General features: G+C 36.1%; 1 protein-coding gene across 2 annotated transcripts in view; it reads right to left on the bottom strand.

Annotated features, from left to right (window-relative positions):
* The window catches only part of LOC113229220 (suppressor of lurcher protein 1), a 695,358-nt gene that overhangs the window by 460,659 nt on the left and 209,124 nt on the right, over positions 1-25,575 (bottom strand). For both annotated transcript variants that reach the window (XM_026462748.1, XM_026462749.1), the window contains exon 3: positions 13,855-13,927. In XM_026462748.1, the coding sequence (XP_026318533.1) occupies positions 13,855-13,927 (73 nt within the window). The remainder of the gene's footprint in view (positions 1-13,854; positions 13,928-25,575) is intronic.

The following is a 25,575-nucleotide window of genomic DNA, read 5'->3' as shown; positions in this document are numbered from 1 at the left end:
ACACGTAAAAATATAATTACAAACTACATCCAATTACTTTATGATCTTTGCCTCGAAAGTAACCAAAGCTTGCACTTTCTTTTAAAAGTATAAGATGACTTTGAGTTTCGTACTGGAGGAGGAGTTTCGTACTGGAGGAGGATATTGTCTCGAAGCTCGGAGTCGAACCGTTTGTGGGCAAAGAGAAGACCCTAGTAATCATTGCAAATATTGGGAAATTGGGTCAGTAACACATAATTAACAAACCTGAATGTCACGTGTAATTTACGAACGTTTACCATTTTATTGGATTAAAAAGTAAGTGTTGCGCCTGTGTCTTGGCAGAAAATATAAATACTATAAACGATAAATTTATACTGAATTACGAGAACAGAGAGCAAATGCGACACTTTGTTATTTTTGGCAAAATTTTGCTTCATTTAGTCACATCGCATCGCAGAGACAATGAATCGTGGAGACAAGCAATTTCCTGCCGAACTTCTTAACTTATCTGTATTCTGTGAATTTGCCTAAGCGCCAGTTAAAGGAAAAAAGGTCTAAAAGTCACCTTTGGACGGAAATATACAAAAATCATTTATAATATATAGAGTTCTTAAGTTTTCACTATTGCTACACATTGGAAATGAAACTGTTTTTTCGGATCTAAAACAGGCCTGAACATTGGGGAATAGGGTCAGTTAGTCATTGAAATATAATTAACAAACCGTTCGTTAGGATATAAACCTCGGTGGCATAAATTAGTGTTAACACAATTTAACATTTACTGTGTTGCAGTCCATGTAATTAACTGTATTTTTAAATAGTAATTTCTAATGTTACGTAAATATTTGTTGCTATGACGTAATGGTTTTGTAGAACTCGTCAGATACAATAAACCATACAAATAGGGAACGTTGCCAGCATCTTAAGCACCTTGCCGCGGGGATCCAATTTCATTCATATAATTTAATCCTACTGTTAGCTTCCAGCACTTAAAATTTTGTTAAATTAAAATCATGTAAGTGGTTGTGAGGATAGAATGTAATAAATAGGATGTGAAGAATTGTGGTGATTGTGGTGAATCGGGGTGATTTTCAATTTGTATGTTTATATTCAAAACAATTAACACAATACGTGATTAGTCCAAGTTTCCGCGTATAAATTTAAAATGTTGAGCTATATTAAAAATCAGGAACACAAGAAAATAATTGTGGCAATTAAGGCGCCCAATTTATTAACGGTTTAAAAACTCCTTAGCCATTACATTTCTCTTTGTTGAGCATAACAAAGGCTTGAGAGTTTCGCCTCCTTTTGGTTGTATTTTTTTTCCTAAATTCTTCATAATTTCTCTGCTAAACCCTTTTGTAGAAACTCTTTCGTTTTCTTCATTGCAGATTCGACTCATGTATTTTTATGGTAAAGACATTACTTATTAACAAATACAGAGAACAGCTTTATAGGATATGAAACTATTTTTTCGAATCTATATCGCGTATGTTTGTTTCTTCAAACAAATCATCGTTTCGGGCACTTTACCTGTAAAGACCTATCTTATGGTGGCTTTACTGTTCGTGAGTAAATTTTTCCTATATGTAAAAATCGCGAGAACCTAAGAACTCGATATAACAACTTTTATAGTAAGGTAAGTACGTAAACTCTTTCTTTTTTACTTTTCTTCGTTTCTGATACTGAACACTCTCCATGAGCCTGGAAATTCCAACCGGAAAATATGTCTTTGTATAGTTAACAATTCGCTGAGCTTTGTATTTTGGACCTGGGGCCTTCTGATTGTTAGTAGCATGAAATTGAATTTAAATCTTGAGTGTAAATGGAGCCCTGCCTTTGCCCCTAATTGGCTGAGAAAAGCATTTCCAGAAACATGAAATATAATAATATAACAAGTGTTTTTGCTTCCTCTTCGATCAGGTATAATCGGCAGCCGTCGCCAGCGCAATATCTGTCGTGTGATGAGGAAAAGACACATGGTCGACCGACCATGTAGAAGTAGAGCTCTTTGTGAAAGAGTTCGTCCAGGGAAGTACTGCCTATATTTTTACCGCTAAGCAGTAATGTGTGCGTTACTGCATCCTTACTTACCCTTCAAAAGGAGGGTAAGTAAGGATGCTGTTGAAATTATAGGCACAATGGCCTTGTCAACTTTATGTCTCAGGGCGACAGGCGCAGTGGTAGTGCCCAGATCTTTGCGATTTAAACCTCTGGATGGCACTGTAACTGTTATGGACAGGCGTGTCGTTTACCACCAGGCGCACGACTTGTTCGTCCCGTCAAGTAGTATCACAAAAAAAATCTTTTGCTCGACGACAGTTGGCCGGGCTCGTCATATTTATTTAAATTCGGTGATCTTACCACCTCTGTATTCCCTTTAATTTTTTTTTACATTAAACGTGTGTGATCTCAATTTCATCCAGGAAACCAATATGATCAACAATTTAGTACGCTTGTATCAAGCACGTACAACGCGTATGATCAATAACAAAGTAGAAAACGTCTCTCGATTACAGGCTATTATTTAATTGCCTATCACATTTCTACAAAAACCATAGGTAAAAATAATAAATAACATATTTTTCACTGTTCCACTCATCGACCACACGATTCTGACGTCCGGTATAAGCCCTTCATACATAATTCAACTAGGGACTCATAATATACTTATTTTGAGGCAGGCATGTAGCCAGCAAAGTTTCAACCCGCCTGTAACTCGGAAAAACATGAAAATGGTAACTTTTTAACCACATATTTTGTGACAGAATCCTCATATTTTGAACCTGCATTTATTCAACAAGCTGTTGCGAAATTACTGATTTGTTTCACCTGATATCTTAATATGTCACCCTGACAAGTCGGCCACTCAGAATAATGAAGAGCATCACGCCAATCTGCCAAAATATAGATAATAGAGAAAATATGTTCAACGGTGTTCGATCATGCTGAAAATAAGCCAATAAAGCCATATATCTTGTATTATAATGCACATAAGTGGATACTAAATCATTAAGGATTATTAATAGTAGTATTCATTGCATTCTAACAAAGTAAAAAACTACTTGTTTAGTGTGTATAGATTTGTCGTGCGCCAGATGGTGCGCCTGTCCATAACAGTTGCTGTGCCTCTCGTAGTTTCAAATCGCAAAGATATTAAATTGACAAATCCCATGTGCCTGTAATTTCACCAGCACAAGGGTGCTGGTGAAATTACAGGTTCCGGTTTTGAAGGGTAAGGACCCTTTAAAACCGGAACACAGTAATGCTGACATTACTGCTTGGCGGCAGAAATAGGTAAGGTGGCAATACTATCCTGGGCGAACTCTTTCACGAGGAGCTCTACTCTAGTACAATAAATACAAAAGAAAGCACCGCGTAAACTCTGGACTTATAACCAACGTCAATTTTGGTCGCCACATTGAGTGCTTGACAAAAACTGCTGCTGAAAAAATTAGGCACCCTTTTCAGTGTCAGGTTGTACTTTAAACATGAATAGATTATAAGTCTCTATCATGCGCAAGTTCGCTCGAATACTGCTGTTATCTTTAACATGGTGCCCAATACGAGTTAGCTGCTTTACTCTCGGTGGAGCGAAAAGCAAAGAGACTTATTGGTGACAACTCTCGTTGGGGAATCGAGGTTTCAAAATATAGAGCACTACAGTACGTTAGCTTGCTTGTCGGTTTTCTGTCGGATACATTTCGGAGAGTGCGCGCAAGAACTTTACAATTTAGTTCCAGCCTCATCGTTCCTCATTTCGGTTCATTAGAAAGTCTGGAAAACTCGAACCTTCTATCGTTGACATACCACCCAATGGTGACCAAGAAACGATTATAGAAACGTGGGACCTCAAATGTGATATCGTCAAAGTTGCGGGCCGTAGATGGGTGAGACTTGGATCGTAGTGGATGACACAAACTACGAAAGGTCTTATTACCCATCAGTGGGTAAAGTCAGGCTGTGAATGACGATGATGATTATAATGAGTAAGCATTTTTAGACAAATGCGTATCGTAGCTTAACACCAGGTAATTTTTTGTGGCCAGAGATGGACAAACACCCGGGTTTTTAATGACGCTTTATTAATGCCGGGTTTAAATCGGATTAAAACCCTTTAATGCTTGAAATCGAAGGCAAAGGCTATTTACAACTATAAATATTTTTAAATCGAATTTTGTTCAAATGTAAGTGACATTATTACAAAATGTTTATAGCTTGCTTGCGTATTTTGCCTTTCTACTGGATCAATTCGCTTGAAAATCACATTGAAATTAGTACTTTGGGCAGAAGTAGGTTAAAACCTTTGGGTAAAAACTCGAGCAGGCAGATTGGCTTTTAACCCACTGCCCGTCTTTGTTTCGTTCGTTTATTTTCTTTAAAGAATTTTGTGACTTTATTCAGCCTAAAGAATTGAAGAGGTTCACTAACCCACCCATCCCGTTGATGGAACCGCACGGCAGGGAGTTTTTAGGTGAGGTACCGCAATATACCTTAATTTGATGACAAAAACAAAGCTGCGGTAAGTTTAGGGATACCGAGCCAGCAACCTCCTCTTTAGCCTTCGGGTTACGTCGGCAGGCTTCCGAAGGTTATTCGCTCACAATTGTTTCCTTCTTGAAATATGGAGTGTGGTTTTCTTCTTCTTCAGCAAGATCACTGTTAAAGTGTCTATACTACCTCAGCGCGAATTCAGATTTTTCTCGTACAAATAAGGTTAATTTTGCTTGGGTCGAGCGGCAGGGACACTGGCTTTATTTCAGAATTTATTTTTTTACAAACGTAAACGTAAACGTAGCCATTTGAAATATCCATGTAATATAATACGTGTTCTATTTAGTTTAGTTGATATAAAAAAATCATTGGTATATGTAAAGTACCTATTGAATACTGCGGTTTTCTTGTAAAATTTCGAGGTAAGTTTGTTTTTTTTTTCGCGAAATTTTTAGGAATCGTGTTTTCACACCGTTTAGTATTAAAAATTAGCGTATGTCCTCAATTTTATTATATATATTTTTTTAAAGTGATTGATTCAACAAATTTACTGTTATGCAGAATCAGTGTGTCGGACAACCACGCCTATTGTCTGGTTTCAAACTAGGGAGTTCCGTATTCTACAAGTACCAGAACAACGGAACTCACTCTGGGGCATTACTCGGAACACCCAGACCAAACCATTTAGAAAAGTTCGTTCCCCAAATTGGTCCTACCGGGAATCGAAACCTCCGTATCCAGCGTCCACATTGCAAACCGTTGGACCACTGAGGTCGTCAAATATCCTACTAAACAAACATTTTAACATTACGACTGACTGATCTGAAGAGAGGCTTCGGCATGCCTGTGGGCACGTGAATATACATTAACGTAGCCGCCAATATGCGCTTGTATACAGGAATGCTAAATAATATTTTAAGCCTAAAGCTCAACATGTTTTCGATTATTATTTGTTGCTTTGAAATTTTGAATTAAAGTTTCTCGACGGCAACAAAATTTAATTAACAAACGACAAAAGCAACCCGCAATAAAAATCGTAAGTAATAACCTGCATTTGTCCACTTAAACGTAATCCTGTTCTGATGACATCAGACTTTTGGTAACTGAGAACGTATTTCTTTATTGCTCAATTCCTTACAGGTTGCCGTTGGGGACTTAAATTTAATCTTCTATCTTCTTATAAATTAAAAGGAGAAAAAAATCTTTTATTCAAAACGAAGTCATTAGCCATTTGTGGGATGATGGCGTCAGCACCATAAATAGATTTGCCCGTTTAAGTAGGTGCAGACATTTACATATTGTGTGACTTCCCTGCTATTATATCATTCATTCATCATTTTAGCACTCCATACACGTTTCATATTTTTAACCGCAAGTAATTTTATAACTTTTTAATGAACCCTCTAATTCATCATCCTATTCTTTAACGAAAACAAACTGCACTTTTATTGTAATACTTTGTAATGACAAGTATAGCAATGACAACAAGAATGTTAAATTTTAGGGTTACCACAGTAATTACTGTGGTATCGGCTTGAGCCAATCAGACAAGTGTTATGTTCTATTAAGAAAAGCGAAAAAAACGCTACGCGCTTCGCTTACGCTCGAATTGCAGGTGCGAAATGCATAACGTCGTTTTCGCTTTTCGTATACATACATACATTCACACTCCCACACACGCTTACTTGCATGCGCATGCACAGCTCATCGTCACACACGCACTCTTAGTTTTATAATACTTTTTGGTTTCCGTATACTTATAAATATTGATCAGATCTTCTGGAGGTGGAGGCCTAGTGACCTAAAATATAGAGTATTTTAGATGAGGCTCCAACTACAAATTATCCTATATAAACAACTATTGTCATCTTTAACTGTTACAACATTGTAGAAAAGACAAAGAATTTACTTAATTACATAATTATACAATTTTTTTCTGACCGGCTTATTGCGGTGTGGTGACGCCCTATGACACAATTCTGGAAATAAGTAACAAAGACAAGCGTTTGATTACAATTTTATTTCCATTTCATGTTATACTATAAAAATGCAAACACGTGTAAGTGCAAACAACCTTTCGCCGACACACAATTCGCGTGCTCATAAAAATAAAATCTAAAAAACACCATTTACGTAAATGGCATTTATTCAAACCCACAGGAATATTTGCAAGGAACAATCCCCACTTTTTTATTTCCTTGTTTCATGTGATGGACTTTAACCAGCTCAAAAGCTGAAACGGCAGTCGCTCTACACCACTCGAATAAAACTTTTTTGCTACCAAATGCATTCGACCTATTTCAGAACACGACTGACTTCATGTCTGCTGCATTCTTTTGTAGGTCTTTCGAACATTTCATTCGTACATTTTCATTGTATTTTAGAAACACTCGTTGATAATAACGGTATAATAATTTCCTCTTGATGAATTTGTATCTAAATATTTCGACTATTGAATTCACACATTCGTGCGCATTAATAGACATACACACACAGACACTCATCCACACACCATACTATTAAAAATACAAGTACGATAACTCCATATAAACGTAGCAGCGCGGCTTGTGTGTGTGCACGCCCGCCGCGCGCCGTGTACAAATGTACACATTCGCATATTCTAGCAGTACACTCGGTTGTATAGAGAAGGGCGTCGCTCGATGTTAAAAAAATTACATCAAATTGTTAAACGTTTTTATTGTTATGTTTGCGGCAGTTTGAACAGGAGTGACTCAAATTCAGAATTGTTCACGATTTCTATTCCATAATCATACTTCATAATCAAGATACTGCTACATCCACGATGCTAGTATTAAAAAATATCAATATGTACTTACCTACTAAATTTAACAGAGGTAATTTCAATATAGCACAAGAATATTGTGATGAACACATTAATTTTTTCAAATCATATTCACCAATCTGTATGTACACCTAAAATAATAAAGTAACAACCCTAGCCTAACAGGTGGAAATTGATCAAATTTTAGATATAAAACAATCGTGATACCTGTTACTATTTAACAGTTGATTTGTTTATAATTTAAGAACTAATCTAAGAGGGTGAGGGCCTGTTGAGCAGTATTACAGTTTTAGTTGCTTAGTACCGTCATTTTAATATAAGATCTGCTTCTTATGTTGAAGTAATAAACATTATTTGAACTTGATTTCAAAGGTAAAGGTAAATAATTTACTGAGTTGAGTGATAACGAAGTAAAATTTTGTCCTATGTACCAATTATGCATACATTATATAATATACATTAACATTGTGGTGATCTTTTAATAGAAATTAAAAATTTTAATTATATACAAAACGAATAAGCTTGTTTTGTATAATTAATATTATTTTTAGGCCAGTTCCATTACACTGTGGTAATAATATATGAAACATTTTGTTTGAGTGACTTACTCTTTACAAGCAAATATAAGCCTTAGATATTAATCCTCCTTAGTGATGAAATTGGAAATTAGGGTATCATCACATTAGCACAGTGGTCTGTTGCGGTAAACTGTAGCCGACACACGCCAATCGCTCAAGTGGGCAGTATACCGGAAAATTAATGTCTACCTAAAGGTTTACTTTATTCTCAAGCAACACGTTCGCGGGTTGTGTTCAACGTGACTACAAAGAAGTAAGTAGGAGAATTTACTGTAACATTTTTACCAAATTTACATGTCCTACTGATTCCTTTACCTACTTCATTAACTCAAGTGGAAAATGTACGCTCGTTCGTCCCAGCTGTAATATAAATTTCGTTTTTAACTCCTTTTCTTTTTGTGCAGCACAGTTGTGGAACAGACACCTTTCCTATATTCAGGTTAGCCCATTGATTGTTTCCTTCAAGAAAAGGTTGATAGCGCACTTTCATGCTAAACTCTCTTTGTAATCATCTTATTAATTGGTTTTATATAATATGTAGATGTACTTTGCTATTAATTATACTTTATATTTATATGTGTAGATCTGCCTCCGTAGCCGAACGGTTACCATGGTAGTCTGCGACGCAGAGGTCCCGGGTTCGATTCCCTGGCGGGAGAAATATTTGTAATATTCTCAACTATGTCTCAAGGTGTCGGGCGCAGTGACAGTACCCCTCAGATCTTTGCGATTTAAAGCTCTGAGTGTAACTTACTATCAAGCGCACGACTTGTTCGTCCTGTCAGTTGATATTATAAAAAAATACAAGTAACATATATTCATCTCGTGAGTTTGCCTGTAATTTGTGGTTATCTATGTGTGTAACCATGGCACCCGCTATAAAGGGTTTCCCTAGTGCGAGGCTATGAGTGTGTGTGTTACTTATTTGTTAATTTACATATATAATACTTATTTAAGTACCGGTATTTTTTAATATATAATATTTCTCCCTCTTTCTCTCTTGCGCGCTATTGCTCGCTTATGACTTTTTGCTATGTCTGCCTTGAGTTGGCTGTCATCATTTTTAGAGAAAAGTCAACATTTGCTCACATTTGGTATAATGAATAATTTTTATGTATTTGTTTGGTGCAATAGAGGACATACAATTGGTTACCTGTGCTTATAATTTTACGACTGAGTACTGCAAAGTATGGAGAGAGTGTACAAAACCATTGCAACCTGGCCGCCGCTTGGTCGTACACTGCCACGGATCGCGGTAAGTATGCTTTTCGCCTTTAAGTACGTTGTCAACATTGTAGGCTTCCTTCCTATCCACAAACTACTTAAGACGAGTAGGAGTAAGTATTATTCTATTTTCTTCTCCGTGTGTTTACGTAATTTGAGCAGACCCTATTTGCGATAGTGCTTACTAGGGCTATGTTTATGACCGTTAATAAAGTAAATATTGTTTGTATTGAAATGATATAACAGGTTGATTGAGTAAATAACAAAACCACATATGTATGTCGGTTTATCATATAAAGATGCTATGGTTTGTGTTATATAGTGGCGCTATATAAAGGACATCACACGGGCTGAGACGCGGAAGGAAAGTCCTCTTATGAAAATCTTCTATTTTTATGATGCCAATGCATCACAAATAGTACATTATTGCAGAGGCCGGGAAGTAAGGGATTGCAGGACGAGTAAGAGTTACAAGGACGGGCGCCAGAGAGGCCTTGTATTAATACGACTCAAGCAATCCACGTTCCCGCCGAGGTATGTAGGTAATAGTAATAATAATATAACAGAAAAAGTAAAAAAATATTAATTAAAATTAAAATGTATACAATACAATTGCTAAAAGAAATTGTTATTATTTTTCCAGGTACAATAATAGTAGTCTGCTGAACTTCTGATGATGTGTTGGAATGTGTATTTATTACTGTACTTTCGATATCGCTCTTCTCCACTAGCACTCATTTTCGCGTCCAAAATACAAAATAAACAAACAAATAAACAAAATAATACCAAAACACTTTTTCACTCTAAGTGTTACCGCCTTTTTCTTTTTTTAAGTAAGTGGTACAGATAGGTATTTTTAATTTTCGCAGTTATGAAAAATGAGCAGTTGGCTGTATGAGTTTTTCTTTTGCCTGTTTAAATAGTTTATTATTAGTAAATGAATTTAAAAGTTTGAAGAAAAGGACAGTAATGGATTTTCATATTCACTCTCCAGGCCTTGGCCGGGAAGAAGGCGCATGGTCCATAAATGACGAACTTTCCGTGTTCGTTTTTTAAAAGTAATGCAAGCTTTTCCGAGCATGTTTGAGAAAAATACTTTGATTGATTCCCAAATGATGCAAGCAACTTTTTAAAAGTCTTTTATAGTATTACTTACTTTTAAAAGTAAAATAATGTCTCCATGAAGCAAAATATTTTATCAGCAATATTTAAAATACTTTCCCTTCCTGTTACGCCATGCATATGAAAGACTATCCGATGGGTATAAATCTGATGAAGGCGCTGCCAGTGCGTGGAGCGCACGCTGCGCGAGCGTATTCTGCTGAGAATTAAAATGAATGGCTGTCAATGGCTAGCCACCGAGCTAGAGCTGCTATTCAGCTGTCATTGCAATTTTTTGGTATTCCTCTCTTCAATGGCGCGTCGATGGCACGTCGATGGTGTAGTTTACTAACATTATACATATTTAATTTGAAAACTAATTTGCTAACTAATCGAGATAAGTTAAGATATGAATAGTAATTTCCGTGGTAATTTTAGTAAGTTAACATCGATCGTTAGTGATTGAATAAATGAACGCAATTACTGCCATTTTACTGACACTTTATTGAGACTATCCATCCTGCCATTGCAAATAAATTTTAGCATAATCTCAGTATGGAGTAGTAAAAAACCTACCTCAAAAGGTCGTAGAATTACATCTATTTGCCATGTTTTATTGAAATCGGTTACCGAAAAGTGCGCAGTACCGGTTTCATCCCCTAGTTTGCTACCTTTAGAGGTGGAATATTTTCTTCAAATTTAAATGGGACCAATACTGACGTACCCTCTTCCCAACAAAAATAGAATCATCAAAATGGTTCACAAATATATAATAACAGTATATATCATGGTTAGCGCGTAAGCGTTATTGTTTTACGTTATTGTTTTACGACTGTACGAACCTCCTCTTTTTTTGAAGTCGGTTAAAAACATGTTATATTATATTTGTTATAGTCATCATTGCACTATAACCAGTGGTGTCCAGAAAATTACCACAGACTTGGGACCCAGATCGCACTACGTAATGCACGTGTGCAACTCGCGAGCCTTTCACAAGCAACCACATTCGCAGCGTATTCGCAAAATCTGTACGCACCCTAAAGTCCAGCTGAATTAACGTTAACACTAGCGATGAACTTGATCATTGCTTTGAAGGCACACAGTATCATCGAATTTATCGATGTGTGTGTTTGTTTTGACGTCTTACTGCAAATTGTAGTCAAACATCCAAACATCCGACTGTTCAAAGGCTGATTTGAATGTATATTGTCCAATCGGTCCATCCTCAATTCAGAGTTTACGTCACCATTGGCATAAATAGGCTGCCTTTGAATTTGGTAGAGTTACTTAAAGGAAATGGACTTCGTGTTCGTTGCTTTCGGTATCGTAGAACAAAGAATCTATGTCAAGTAGCGTAATTAAGCTGGGTGCAAATTACAAAGGAACGAGGTCAATCGATCGTTTTCAGCTCAGTTGGTAATAAAAAGGTTTGTTTTTATAAATTCATAACTCATGCACTTGTGGAAACACAGGGTGAATAAAAAATACCAGTAACAAAATAACCTCAGTTTCGATGCATATTTTACTATTAGGTATTTAATTATTTACTTAGTTAATACTATTTTCAATGAGTTGAAATATATTTGTTTGTTTTTTAGACCCACGTCAAAAAGAGATTACAGACAAGCAGGTCATAATCTATCGCATCGTAACGCTTTTTCACTCCGCCTGACAACTACACAAATTACCTGCTCTCAAACTAGGTAACCCCCTGTACTATTAGTCCCAGGCACTCCAGAACACCCAGATCAGAACCAATTTAGAAAAGTTTCCTGTTGGTCTAGTAGCAGTAGAGATAGTTGTGAAGTACTGCAACCGTACCTATCTCTGCGGCCAAGCAGTACCGTCAGCATTATTTGTTTTCCGATTTTGAAGAATAAGGTGCTGCTGGTGAAATTACAGGCACATGGGACTTGTCAACTTACGTCTCAGGATAAGGAGCGCAGGGACAGCGCCCTTCAGATGTTTGTAATTTAAAACTGTGAGTGGCAATACAACTGTCATGTACAGGCGTGTCGCTTACCATCAGGCGCACGACTTGTTCGTCCCGTCACTTGTTATCATAAAAAAGAATTGTAACGCATACAATGCCAACCGCTAAGCCACCGAGGTCGCTAAAGGGTTAATGAAGGTTATAATTATCTAAAAGAATATCATTGTCAATGAAGATACAACCGAGCGTTGGTCACACATAGAACCCAGCCCTATTACTAAAAACACAAAAGCACTTAGCATATCTGAAAGCGAATATATGTCAAAAGGGATGTAAGAATAATAATAATATTTGTTCGAGTGTTGCCAGTAGCACACAAGCCACTTAACAAAGCCCCGAAACTTGGAGTCCATACAATACAAATAATTACGGGTACCCTTATCACACGGAAACATCTAACGCACAAGCTCAGTTCTGGTTATAATTGCTATGGTAAAATACCTGAAATTGTACCAATTTGGAATTTTTCAAGTATTTTTCTGAATGTTTGAAGTAACCAAAATTAATTAATGGTTTCTTTATAAGAAAAAAAGCAAAAGATCTTTTTCATTTAGAATGTAGCTTTTTCTAATCAATTGTCCATAATATGTTATTGTATATAATCAGCCCGACTTTGCTGGCTAGGGCATCGAGTTACCAAAAAAGCATATTTGGGGCACCGTACAAGTCATTGTTCGAGATATCACTGGAAAGATGGAGTCGCTAAAAACCTGAATAAGCTCCACATGCCTGAATGGTCGGAATTGTCACAAAACAGAAAGAAATGGCGTACTTTGGTATCGGAGGCTCCACTTCGGGTCGCTGAGTTAACGAAATAAGTAAAAAATTTGTAAAATTAAAAATAAGGTATTTAATTAATAACTTGTAACTATAGTGATTTTTTCACTATTGGTGGGTGGTTTGCATTAATATTAGACATAAGTGGTTGATGACTGTACCTATACTACGAGATTTTCTAATAAATATACATATATTGTAAACAAATTTGAGCTCAGATCACTATATACTTTTTTTATAATATCAAGTGACGAGACGAATGAGTCGTGTGCCTGGTGATAAGCTACACGCCTGTCCATTACAGTTGCAATGTCACTCATGGCTTTAAATCGCAAAGATCTGAAGGGCACTGCCACTGCGCCCGTCACCCTGAAACATAAGTTGATAAATCCCATGTGCCTGTAAATTCACCAGCACCCTTACCCTTCAGAAACCGGAACACATTAATGCTAGCGTTTGGCTTGGCGTAACGCTTGGCGATAGAAATAGTTAAGGTGGCAGTACTTCCCTGGACGAACTCTTTTACAAGGAGCGCTACTACTACTAATTTTTCAGGGTTACCTGAATAATATTATCAACACAAAGAAAAATTCATTCTAACTAGACTTGAACCAGTGTCTGTTGCCATATCGTGGTCACAGGTCTTACCAACTAAGCTACACATTGAGGTCGCAGATTTTACGAATTTCTATTTATCTTTGTTGCAGATTTTTCTATTGTGTTTAATCTGCTTTTTACCGTCAATGCTACCTGCGACAAACTTATGAAAGTTTCTTCAGTCATAGTATATAATGTTATTGGTTATTCATTTTAATGTTGGACAGATTTCTTCTCACTAGAATCGTGGTAAAATTATAATGTTAGAACGAAATTATTGATTTGGGTGAAAATTGTTGACTCACTCGGATTGACGGCTAGTCCCTCGTCCACGACGTGTATTGACAGGTGGAGGAGCACCAGCAATACTGCTGACAACTGAAACAAACATAAATTTACTTATTTCCAATAATATATACACATAAATTTAAACTTATTGACAGAAAAATTGCAATTTTTCGAAAGTTGACTTTTTTGTTTAGTGACGGTATTGGTTTCAAAGTGCGATATTATAAAGAAGTAATGAATAATTCATAAAATTGTCTTAAGTCTGTATTCGTACCGGCACATACGGAATAGTTTCCTGAAAAATAAGTACTATTATTACTATTATTGATACGTATAACATTCCGGACTGGTACCAACTGGCCACCGCTCTTACCTACACAGAGCTATGGGTCGTATTCCAGAAATCTACTCAATACTCAAGTCAGAACTTGAGTATTGCAGTGAGCACTAAAAATCATACTCAAGTCCTTGCCGTTAGGGCCGTAATTCCAGTGCTTGAAATCATACTCAAGTCTGAGCATTGAGTAGAGTTCTGGAATACGACACTCAGTGCTTGTTACAGAACGGTTTGTTTGGCATGATAATAATAAGATAGTGGTGACTTTCACAAAAAAAAACATATTCCTATAAGTACCATTGCCAAGTTAATCAACTTAACAACAAGTACCTTAATCTAATCTGTCGTATGGTTAGACACTGCGTCAAACTTTAGGTTGGTAGAGACACAGTTGCGGCCGGTTGCCACAACCATATAGAAACTGATGTGCGTTATGCGACCGGTATCCAGTACTTAAATACTGAAAAAAGTTTTGAAATTTAACCTACCTCCACCGTGCATGCCTACGTGCTCTTCACGCTTCCTTATATCATAAGAAGGACGGAATGCATGTGCTGGAAGAGAGTTAAAATTGTAAACTGTACGATAGAGAAAGGCAAAATCAAACTTTGTAATTCGTGATGAAATACAGCAAGTTGTAAATATAATGATTGCTAGACGATCACGCGTGCTTCTGAGGAAGAAAGAGGGGGGGGGGGGGGGGGGATAAATTTGAATAATTCCTCAGAGTAAAGGCAATAAGGTGTGACAAGACCCCATCATCGCCGGTAACTCGTGTGGCGCGACGCTGCATGCTGGCCAAGGCATCGAGTAGATACTTGGCGGAGCCGTCTCAGAGATGTGAACAATACTCAACACAACCTGACCTGTGTTTTATGCTACAGTCATACCAACTAGTCAGGCACAAAGAAACGACTCACCATGTTCAGGACTCCCAGTTGCTGTGAAGCTGTTTTGATTAGTTTCGATGTAGCTCCCTGGTTTCAGAAATAATATACGCCTTTAAACTTTCGTATTTCATTATACTAACCGGAATATACGGGATGGAATAATTTAATAGGTATTTGCATACCTACCTATTATCCCTATATTTCCGTCAGATTGTATGGTGCGTGTTCACTGGATGAATGTAGACGCGATATTAAATAGCAGGTAAGTGCGCAAAGATAAACTATGTAGGTTCATCGCGATTAATAATAATAATGATAACTTTATTGATAGCCATTACAAATACTATAGAAATCCTACAGTGATTATTAGTTATTGATTGATTGCTGACCAGTCAGGTAACATTCAGACCCCACAAAAGGATTTAACCAGTGTTAGCAGAGAGTACTGTCGCTGTCACGGCGGCAAGCATCAATTGAATTTTTATCAACAAATGGCTTACGAGTAAACTAAAAGGAACTCTGTATTCTCAAAACCAGTACAATAAAACTGTTCAATTGGGACCCAGAAAAGAAGAAAATATGACAAAGGTGTTCAAAGAGTTAGTACAATTTAAAGTATACTTACTATGTTAGATAAATAAGGAGCAGTGTGTATCAAGAAAGTGAATAGTAAGTGTTGAGTGTGTTGTGAGTGGTACCGATTCAACAATAAGTGTATGTGTTTGAAATCTTTGAAGGTGCGTTATAATTCTTGCTTTTGGATGCATACATGGTCCTAATATTAGGAGAGTCGGATACCAAAAAGTTTAGATGAAAGTACACAACCTAAGAGTTTGATTATTTAAATAAAATTAGAGAAATTACAATAACAACGATTGTATGCAGTCGTTGTTATTATAGTCGTTGTGTAGTATGTGGCATCGTAATCATGACATTTTAACAAAGCTGTCAATTTTTTCTTGACTTCGTAACGGGAAAGAGAGTATATATTTATTTAATTGTTATAGATGTTATATAAACTAGCACTGAGAACACGGAAAGGCCTTCTTCAAGGTATTAATATTAAGTTTGTTCTCGTTTTGTAATGTTGGCGTAATCATAATGTTGACCATCAACATACAACGTACGTAACATAGGTAAAACGTAAACTGTATTTTTAAAGGAGAATGGCGACCCAGATTTGCCCTGTGCTAAAACAATTTCTCTCTAAGTCTCGGCACTAAAAACAAATTTTTAAGGTTCATTCTCTTTATATTGTGACACCTTTTTGTTCTTAAGTCTGGTGCACTTAAAAAATGCCACAGGCTCTCAGGCTCGGACACAATGCAGCTAGTAAATTTCATTAAAATTCCGCTTTGTGCACGACAGTGGCGCAAAAATTAATTTTATACTTGGACATTGGACATAGTAGGGATTTTTTTAAGCACCCGATGTAAAATGCAGACGAATGAATTTGGTCCGCCGGATTTGATCCTGATTGAATCATATCGTACCCCATCGAGCATATGACCAGAAATAGAGACGAAATGTCATTTAATTTCTTTGTAAACTTTTCTGCCATATCGTTACGGCGACAACTGCGCTCCAATTGGCCAGCCCGAATTTGAAACAATTGACGGGTGTCATCAATTGTTTAACTTCAAATGGACCAGTTTAACTTCAGCTTTGCTCAATGAAAAATAATATATGTAATATTTAATTACCAATGAAATGTGGTTCCGTTTGTTTTGTTATTAGATGTTTTGCGGTTTTTCCCACACTATCTATTGGAACAGCCCCCCATAGTTAGATATATTATCTTTATTACAATAAACACAGAATATTATAAACACAGAATACACGGAGACGTACCACAGCTTTACAATTTCAGTTTTCTAATTTGTTATGTTAGTGCAAACGAGAGTTGATATTTAAAAGTGATATAAGACCCATTTGCCTGATGGGCTGCTAGGGATGGATGGCCCTTATTTCGTCTCTATTTCTGATTATATACTCGATTCGTGCCCCTCACCAACTGTTGTAATTATCAAGACAACTTCTTGAGCCAAACTTGTAATATTATTGAGTCATATTTCATATTTTGTGTTAAAAGGAAAACTAGTGTATTATTAGAGGAGAAGGTTCACTTTTTAAAACTGAGTAAGATCGTATATCGTACTCAGGACCAAAAATTTCGAATACGGCATTTAATAATAATAATTTCCTTATTACCACAAATTACAGAAGTACTAAATATAAAACAATTCAAAATATTAGAAAATATGACATTGTTGAATTTTGGAACGGGGTAGCTAGCAATTGTAATAGCGACTCAGTCTCTTAAACTAAGTCAACCTGTGTTAGTGTAAACTACAGTGATTCGTGTTTAAAGTTCTTTGCTTCAATAATGTAGCAAACTAAAGTGTAAAATGCAACAATTAATGAAAGTAAAAAAAACATTTAGAAGAGGAATGATAAGTAAATATGAATAATACTCATATCTATAGCTAATGCTATAGATATCAAAATTCGAGCAAGAGCTCGGAATTTGCAATTGGTAAGAAGCAAATACGGCCGTAACTAAAAAATGGATGGAATCAAGAAAGCACGATTTGAAAATTTAAAATAAATACTGAATGAAGCTTATTGCAAATAATGGGATTACTATAATAATTAGTTACCCATTTACAAACAAGAATATAAATTTATTGGTTCCATTCAGTAATTTTAGGAAATTTCAAGTCGTGGTTTCTCAATTCAATCATTTTTGAGTTACGATAGTATTTGGTTCTATGTGCGTGTAGTGGCTTGCCGTTCGCATAAAAAAAATACAAAATCACAAATACAACCACGAATTCTTGTGCAAATACACAAATACCACTACATATCCAATTCCGAGTTCTCCCTAATAGCACTTATAACTAGGTATTACACCCGACGGATGATGAGTTCACATATTAAACCACTTGCCATCGAAACACTAGATCTCGTTGCCGTAGACCCGTTCATTATTTTTTGGTGTGTGTACTTGTATGTTACGCAGTTAATTCGACATTTGTGAAGCGATTTCGATGATTCATTTTTGTTAGTAGCAGTAGAGCTCCTTGTGAAAGTGTTCGTTTACTACGTAGTACTACTCGTACTGCCACTTGCCTACTTCTGCCGCCAAGCAGTAATGTCAGCATTACTGTGTTCCGGTTTTGAAGAGCAAGAAGGTGGCTTATTATTAGGCGCACGACTTGTTCGTACCGTCGCTTTATGTTTTAAAAAACCCCATCAATTTGAAGCGATATTCCATCATTAAGGGTGGCAAATTAGGCGAACCGATATCAATAAAAAACTTAAGCAGTAAGGCTCCTTGTGAAAGAGTTCGTCCAGAGAAGTACTACCGCCTTAGCTATTTCTAACGCCAAGCAGTAATATTGTGAGCATTACAACGTTCCGGTTTTGTTCGTCCTGTCATTTGGTATCATAAAAAAATTGAGAACTGATTTAGATGATTCTTTTTTGTTGGAAAGTTTTTAAATTTTAAAAATTAAATGGAACCACTACCGAGGTAGTGGTCCCATTTAAATTTGAAGAAATATTCCACCTCTAGTGGTGGCAAAATAGGGGATGAATCCAGTTTATTGGTTTTCACCCAACCGATTTCTATAAAAAAAAAAATTAGCAATAGATGTAATTCCACAAATTTTTGAAGACGATTTATATTATTTCATAAAAAAAGTTATTTAAGTTATCATACAGGCTATTAACCAATATCAAAAATGCTGCTTTCGTCCTCCATATTATTATATATGTATACTCGGTAGTAACGATCGGCCGTCTGGAGCGCTCATCGAACACTTAGCCGGATATGGTACACCGGACAAGATCCTTTCGTCTGTAATCGCCTTTTAAGGGGTTTCGTTGAACACGCGGTTTCGTGTTAATGGACACTTAGTTGTGTAAGCTGGCCGTATTTAAAAGAGGCGATGATTATAGCAATTGAAGTATAATGGTTACTTTGAATTAGGATCGCAAACTGTGTACATAGTAATCTTGATCACGAAATTTTGTTAATTTTTGTCGATAATTGTTATTTCATTTTAGATTGTTTTTTTTTTACTAGCCATATATTATTATTATACTTCGTTATTTTTTTAAGGTATTAGTAGTATTGAGAGTAAAATTTTTCGTCCTTAAGGACAGACTAAGGCGTCTAATTGGCCATCTTAGATTGTAATTTTTCTCGTCAATACTTCAAGTTGGATTCTCCACCACGTGCCATTTTAATTAGTTATTTTGTAAGCAAAGCAATTTAATAAATACTGTGAAACAAAATTCTCAAACATATTTTTACTAACTTTATGTCATTACTACGTTTTTTATTCATAATATTCACTATCATAAACTAAATTAAAAATGTCTATCTTCTTTGTATTTAATCTATTTCAAAATTATAAAAAGCTTAAGCAAAGTTTCCAAACATTAAATGGAAACTTTTCATAAAATAATAACATAATATCGGGTCACTTATAAATATCATTTCGATGCCTTTCTTTCTCAAACTCGTATCCAGGCGAGAAAGTAAGGCGATGACTTGTCATAAGTAGATTCTCTATAACAAATGATATTGCAATTAAAATTTGTTGACTGAAAAAAAAGTTTCTTTTTCTTTTTATCTTTTTTGTAATTTTAACAAAAACTAATACAAGTTATGAGAAACATACATTATCCTGTTAGACTAATTTGATTATGCAATTCTAAAATTTAAATTTGACTAAACGAGCGTACCTAAGAACACTGATAATCGTAAGAAACCAGAAAAATGAATCACAAGGATTTTAACACGCAACAAAAATAACAATTGAAAAGAATGTCATTTTATCGTATCGAGTAAGTACCTCGTTTGTTGAATGTAGCATGCAGAGTTTGACTAATTAAAAGTTGACACGAAATGGTTGCCAGTTACATTCTGTTATCTTTATAACTTTTTTTTATTGAATCACCTCTCGTCGAGTAAAAGTAATTTAATTATTAAATCCAGAGTAATATATGCGTGGAATCCGTTTTATGAAATTGAATAAATTATTATTGTTACAAAAGTGTGCGGTTATTCGCTTTTTAAAATTAGTAAAACTGGACCGATTTTTTATATTGTATTTTATTACAAAGTATTAAACGCACCAACAGAATCGCAATATTGAAATGCGCGAAATACACTAAGCACATCGCAAAGGCCCATTTCATATTTTAATAAAAATAGAACATTCGACATTTGAATATTCAGAGCAAAGAATTTACTACCGGAAATATTTAGCTGACTTTTAAATGTGCCGGTGTTCCAATATCAAAACCTTACTGTAGTTGATTTCTACTAGGCGGAATGTCGATTCTCTACCGAAGCGCAATCTTATCTTTTTTCTCATTTTTCTTTTTTTACAGTTCTACACATTTGCGCCCGCAAAATTTAACGGTTGAATATTTTTCCAAATGAGTTACCAAAGTGTCTTTTAACCTTAATTATCTCAGATGATAGATCTAAATTCAAAATTTTGGCATATTCACTACCTTCGGAATTGTATTTTTTTACGCTTGTGTCAATTTCATGTATATTATAGAAATGGCCGACTAATTTCGTTCGTAAATTGCACAATTAGAGTGCATGTCAAAATAACGTGTGTTCTGTTTTTACGTGAAGTTTCTCACTAAATGTTATTTTCAAGTTACCGGACTTCATTAAATTATGCAAACCAACTCTCACATTCACAGTTTTGTCGTAGCCTATTAAAGCATTATCATGTTTTACTTGTAGAATACATTAAAGCCTCAATACTAGAATTCAAAGAAACAAATTCACTCGAAATTACTGTACATCCGTACAGATGTGAAATACTTCGGAAGCGAAAAATATGTTATCGCAGAGTTTTTAGTAGAGCGAGTTAGTTCTAAACTAACTTCTAGAATATTCCGCAGCGTGGCCGACGTATGCTTAAAATTCCGAGCAGCCGCTAAAGTAAAATTTCAATTTTATTTTATATTGCCTAAACAAGAGAAACGCCCCAGCGTGTTTAGTAAAATCTTCAATACTTTTGGTTTATTAAATAGAAATTAAATTCAGAGAAGCCAACGTTTATAAATTTATGGCGTCTATTTTTGTTTATATGCTATGGAGCAAAAAGTTTCCTGAGCAAGCGGAAATTGAATTTTTTTCCTGTTCTTGTTTTTTACACCATAATTGTCAAATATCTTTTTACATTATAAAATGTACTATAATTTTGTACCCTCCGTTAAAACACGCTACGCCCAAAATTTGTGTTTTGAGAAAAATGGATTTGAAACATTTCTCATTATTCGAAATGATCGAGTTCATATTTTTTTATTTGTTCTTTGTCTTCTCTTTTCTTATAAAGGAATGTCAATATTGTGGCGTGGTATCAATAATTATTATTCCGTTTAAGTTTACACTTTAATTCGTGGTACTATTACTAACTACTTACTACTCCTACTTAGTACCACTATAATATTGTTTAATGATTTATTACAAATTGCATTAATTTTCACAACGTGAAAGCGTGTGGGTGACTCCGACTACTAGGTATTAAAAGAAGTTCATATATCGATGGCGTACTCTACTAATTATGTGACATAAAATAATTGTAACTTTTTCATAAAAAAAACGACTTTAAAAGTTTGTGGAAATACATCTATTTTAGTATCAGTAGAACTCCTTGTGAAAGAGTTCGCCCAGGGAAGTACTGCCGTCTTACCTATTTCTGCCGCCAAGCAGTAATGTCAGCATTACTGTGTTACGGTTTTGACGTGTAAGGGTGCTGGTGAAATTACAGTCACATGGAACTTGTCAACTTATGTCTAGGGTGATGGGCGCAGTGGCAGCGCCCTGAAATCTTTGCAATTTAAAACACTGAGTGGTACTGCAACTGTTATGGACAGGCGTGTTGCTCACCATCAGGCGCACGACTTATTCGTCTCATTACTTGATATTATAAAAAAATATTATGTTTCCCAAGTTTTATTGAAAACGGTTACAGGTTACAGGAAAAGTGCGCGAAACCGGACTCATCCACTTGGTAGTATTGACTGAGTTACCCTTTTTCCAATAAAAAAGTATCATCAAAATCAGTTTACAAATTATCGCGTAACATACGTACATATAAAAAATAATAATAACACAGTCGAATTGAGAATTACCTCCTTTTTTGAAGTCGTTTAAGGATAGATGTAATTTAAAGACTAAATTGTTGATTAAACAAGACAAAGATATGCATGTAATTTCCGTAGTTTTAGTAAGGCAACAATTGTGTGAATGGATGCCGTCATTGCCATTCCACTAACACTCCATTGAGACTCAACTGCCATTGCAATTAGATTTTAGCAGAATGGCAAATAATATGTTATCATAATTGCAATATAATTTCAGTCGAATCTTAGTGGAACAACAATTATCAGTGGCTTCAAAAAAATTAGCAGACTTGGGGACCAGTTCTATAGCAGGTAGTAAGATTAGACAGAATGATGATCATTTCACACATACAATGAATGCTTCCTAAACAAATATTAGCATGAATCGGGTTAGTGTGTTGTTCCCTGAGAATACAGTATTTGACAGATAATTTCTTACAAAAACCTCATAGTTATCAATACAAATAGTCAGCTATGAGTATCGTGAACTAAATGATGACCCAAGAGAGCAACGGTAGAGACTTTAGGAAGGTTTTTATCGCTCAAATATAGTATACAGGCGATCTGCAATGTAGCGCCGTATGTCTCATGTCATCCGCACTTCAAAACCCTAAGAGTATTGCCACTCCCAGGCTTATATTTATATTTGTATTATATTTTTGGATCTATATTTATATTTTGAAACGATATCTATCAAAATTCATAATAGCGAAAGACGTAACTGCCAGAAGCCTAAGAAACCTTGGAGTTTCTTAAAGTGATACTAGGTACAGTACAATAGCCAAAATAAATCGTTACCAAAATAACTTGCACGTTATGTGTGGAAATTTTTTTAATCATATACCAGATCGCTTTAAGCTTCTTCCATTGACTAGTTTCAAAAAGGAATTGCATAGGTGGCTCTTTGATCATTTGTTCTACTCAGTTGACGAATTCATGAAATATAAGGACTAATTAACTGATGCATACATTTTTCTTTACAATTATTATTATTTACTTTATATTATGACATCTCGTATTAAATGATATGATTTTAATTTATCAATTTATTGTCTACTTATTGTTTTTTACATTTAGTCTTAATCTATCAGTGTATTATTTGATTATTGTATTTGCATGCTTTTATTTAAGAAGGCCGAATAGGTTTAAGTGCTGATTTAATTTTTACCATCAACATGTATAATGTACCCCTTACTCTATTTGAAGTGAATAAATGAATTGTTATTATTATTATAACGACAACGACAAAAACATCACGAACGGCTCAAGTGGCACTGGATTTATAATATTTCGTGACAGATAGCGTTGTGGTAATGATAATCTAATAATTCAAGACATTTGCATACCTATATATCTCTGGATATGTGAACTTAACTGAGGCTGATTTACATATAGTACGTGTTACATCGTGTTCTTTATGAACTTATGCTATATGGTTATACAAACAGCAAAAATAAAATGGGCGCCCCGACGTTCTCTCGAAACGAAAGAATAAAGAGAATCACATAGATATAGATTTTAAGGCTTTCATAGTTATTCACTAAATGATTCTGATGATGATGATACCATCCACATACCTACCATCACTTGCCGGTAATCCAGAGGCTAAAGAGTCGCCATAGCTTAATTAAAGAAATATTCCCTAAGGACAGGGAAACTAAACAAGCCCGAGCAAGTCTCTGGAAGGAGAAACACCCTACATCATCACTCATTCCCCCGTCGGTGCTGCTCCCTCCTGGGCATGACCTACATTGGCAAACTTGGTAGTTTCTAAAAAGGCTGCGGACCCAAGTCGGCCGAAGCAAGTCGAGCATGCACGGGTGGGGTTATATCTCGGAGAGCGCATGTCTGTGCATCTTTTGTCGTGCCCTGCGCGACCCTACACCTGCACACGCGAGGACCTGTACAACGTCACTGATAATACTGTGTCAGTCGCTAAGAATGCTTAGCGACTGACACAGTCTCAGATGTCCTCACAAATATAAACGCTAAGAGTCGACACGCTAAGAAGACTGTACCAGCCACAGACGTGCCAGAATGTCTAACCCTCTTCCGACATTCAGGCACGTCTTGGTACAAGCAAAGTTACAATCATGCCTTGTGCATCAGCATAGAACACACGTACCAAATTAGTATAAGTAGCTCATACAAAATGTAAACCTCACTCAGTCAACCAGACTCAGTCAACCAGACTCAGTCAACCAGAGTCAGTCATTAAACATCTACGACTCATGTTTTATTTTATACCATGTAAACACATGGTAAAGTGGTGACCCCGACGATGGTAAAGTGGTGACCCCGACGAAGAACAACCCGACGACGACGAACACAACCCGATGAAGAACACACCGCAACTGGAAGTAAACAACGCGTCTGGAAGAACACAGCCCGCCTCATATAGTGGACTCCGACATGGCAACAAACACAGCAGAAAATCAACATTCAGCCAACCGGTAAAACGGTAAGCCCGCCTAGAAGAAATTTCGAAGCCTCGCACACCACGAAATATACGCCGCCATGAAGCCACGAAAGCCACGTAACACGCGCCCGCCACGAAACTTACGTCTAAAAACATTTGCTCCGAAAGCGCCCATCGCACCAGAAGCATGGTCGCCGCGCGCCTTCCGTCCTACAGCCGCACAACCTCGCCCGCAAAAGAGACGCCCTTAACGCCACTTATTATATAAACAAGGAAGTACCGAGGTCAATGGCAGCGCTACAACTGATTAGAACAGCAACATCGTATTACAACTGGAGACCTTGACACTGGAAAGTTATGAGCTACAACATAAACAAAGAATACCGCTGACGCAGCTCTCAACGGAATGTGCTTCATTCAGTAAACTAATAGCGTTAAAACAGACAAGCAATTTGAAATCACGTCGTACTACAGCGACCATTTACATATTTGACATTCACGGCACAATGAGAAATCAAAACATTACGGTGACATTTTACATGGACTGTAGCATCGCAGACGCATGCTCGCCTTAATAGCAGCAGAAACATGCTCGCCTTAATAGCAGCAGAAACTAAGGATATCCACGGATATCAAAAATCGACAGGAACGACAAAAAGCCAACGAACCAAGAAGGTCAATTGTGCACATTGTCACAAGTATCCAGTCTAATAAAAAATTTTTTTCGTCCAACGTCACCATAAAACCGTCCATTGTCGCTCAAGTCAAATCCAAGTGCAATTAATTTTATCTGTAACTTATTCAATCGTCTATGTATAACACAAGTTTATTTCATGTTAAATATTATTTATTATTAAGTTTTTGTAATATCGTTTGGTACGTTAAGTTGTTCTTGTGCTAATAATTTTTTTTTTTTTTTTCCCTTTTT

The sequence above is a fragment of the Hyposmocoma kahamanoa genome, unplaced genomic scaffold (genome assembly GCF_003589595.1).
Source record: "Hyposmocoma kahamanoa isolate Upper Pololo Valley unplaced genomic scaffold, ASM358959v1 296, whole genome shotgun sequence".
Taxonomy (NCBI): Eukaryota; Metazoa; Arthropoda; class Insecta; order Lepidoptera; family Cosmopterigidae; genus Hyposmocoma; species Hyposmocoma kahamanoa.
The sequence above is the reverse complement of the archived record's forward strand: the minus strand, read 5'-3'. Positions and strand labels throughout refer to the sequence as shown.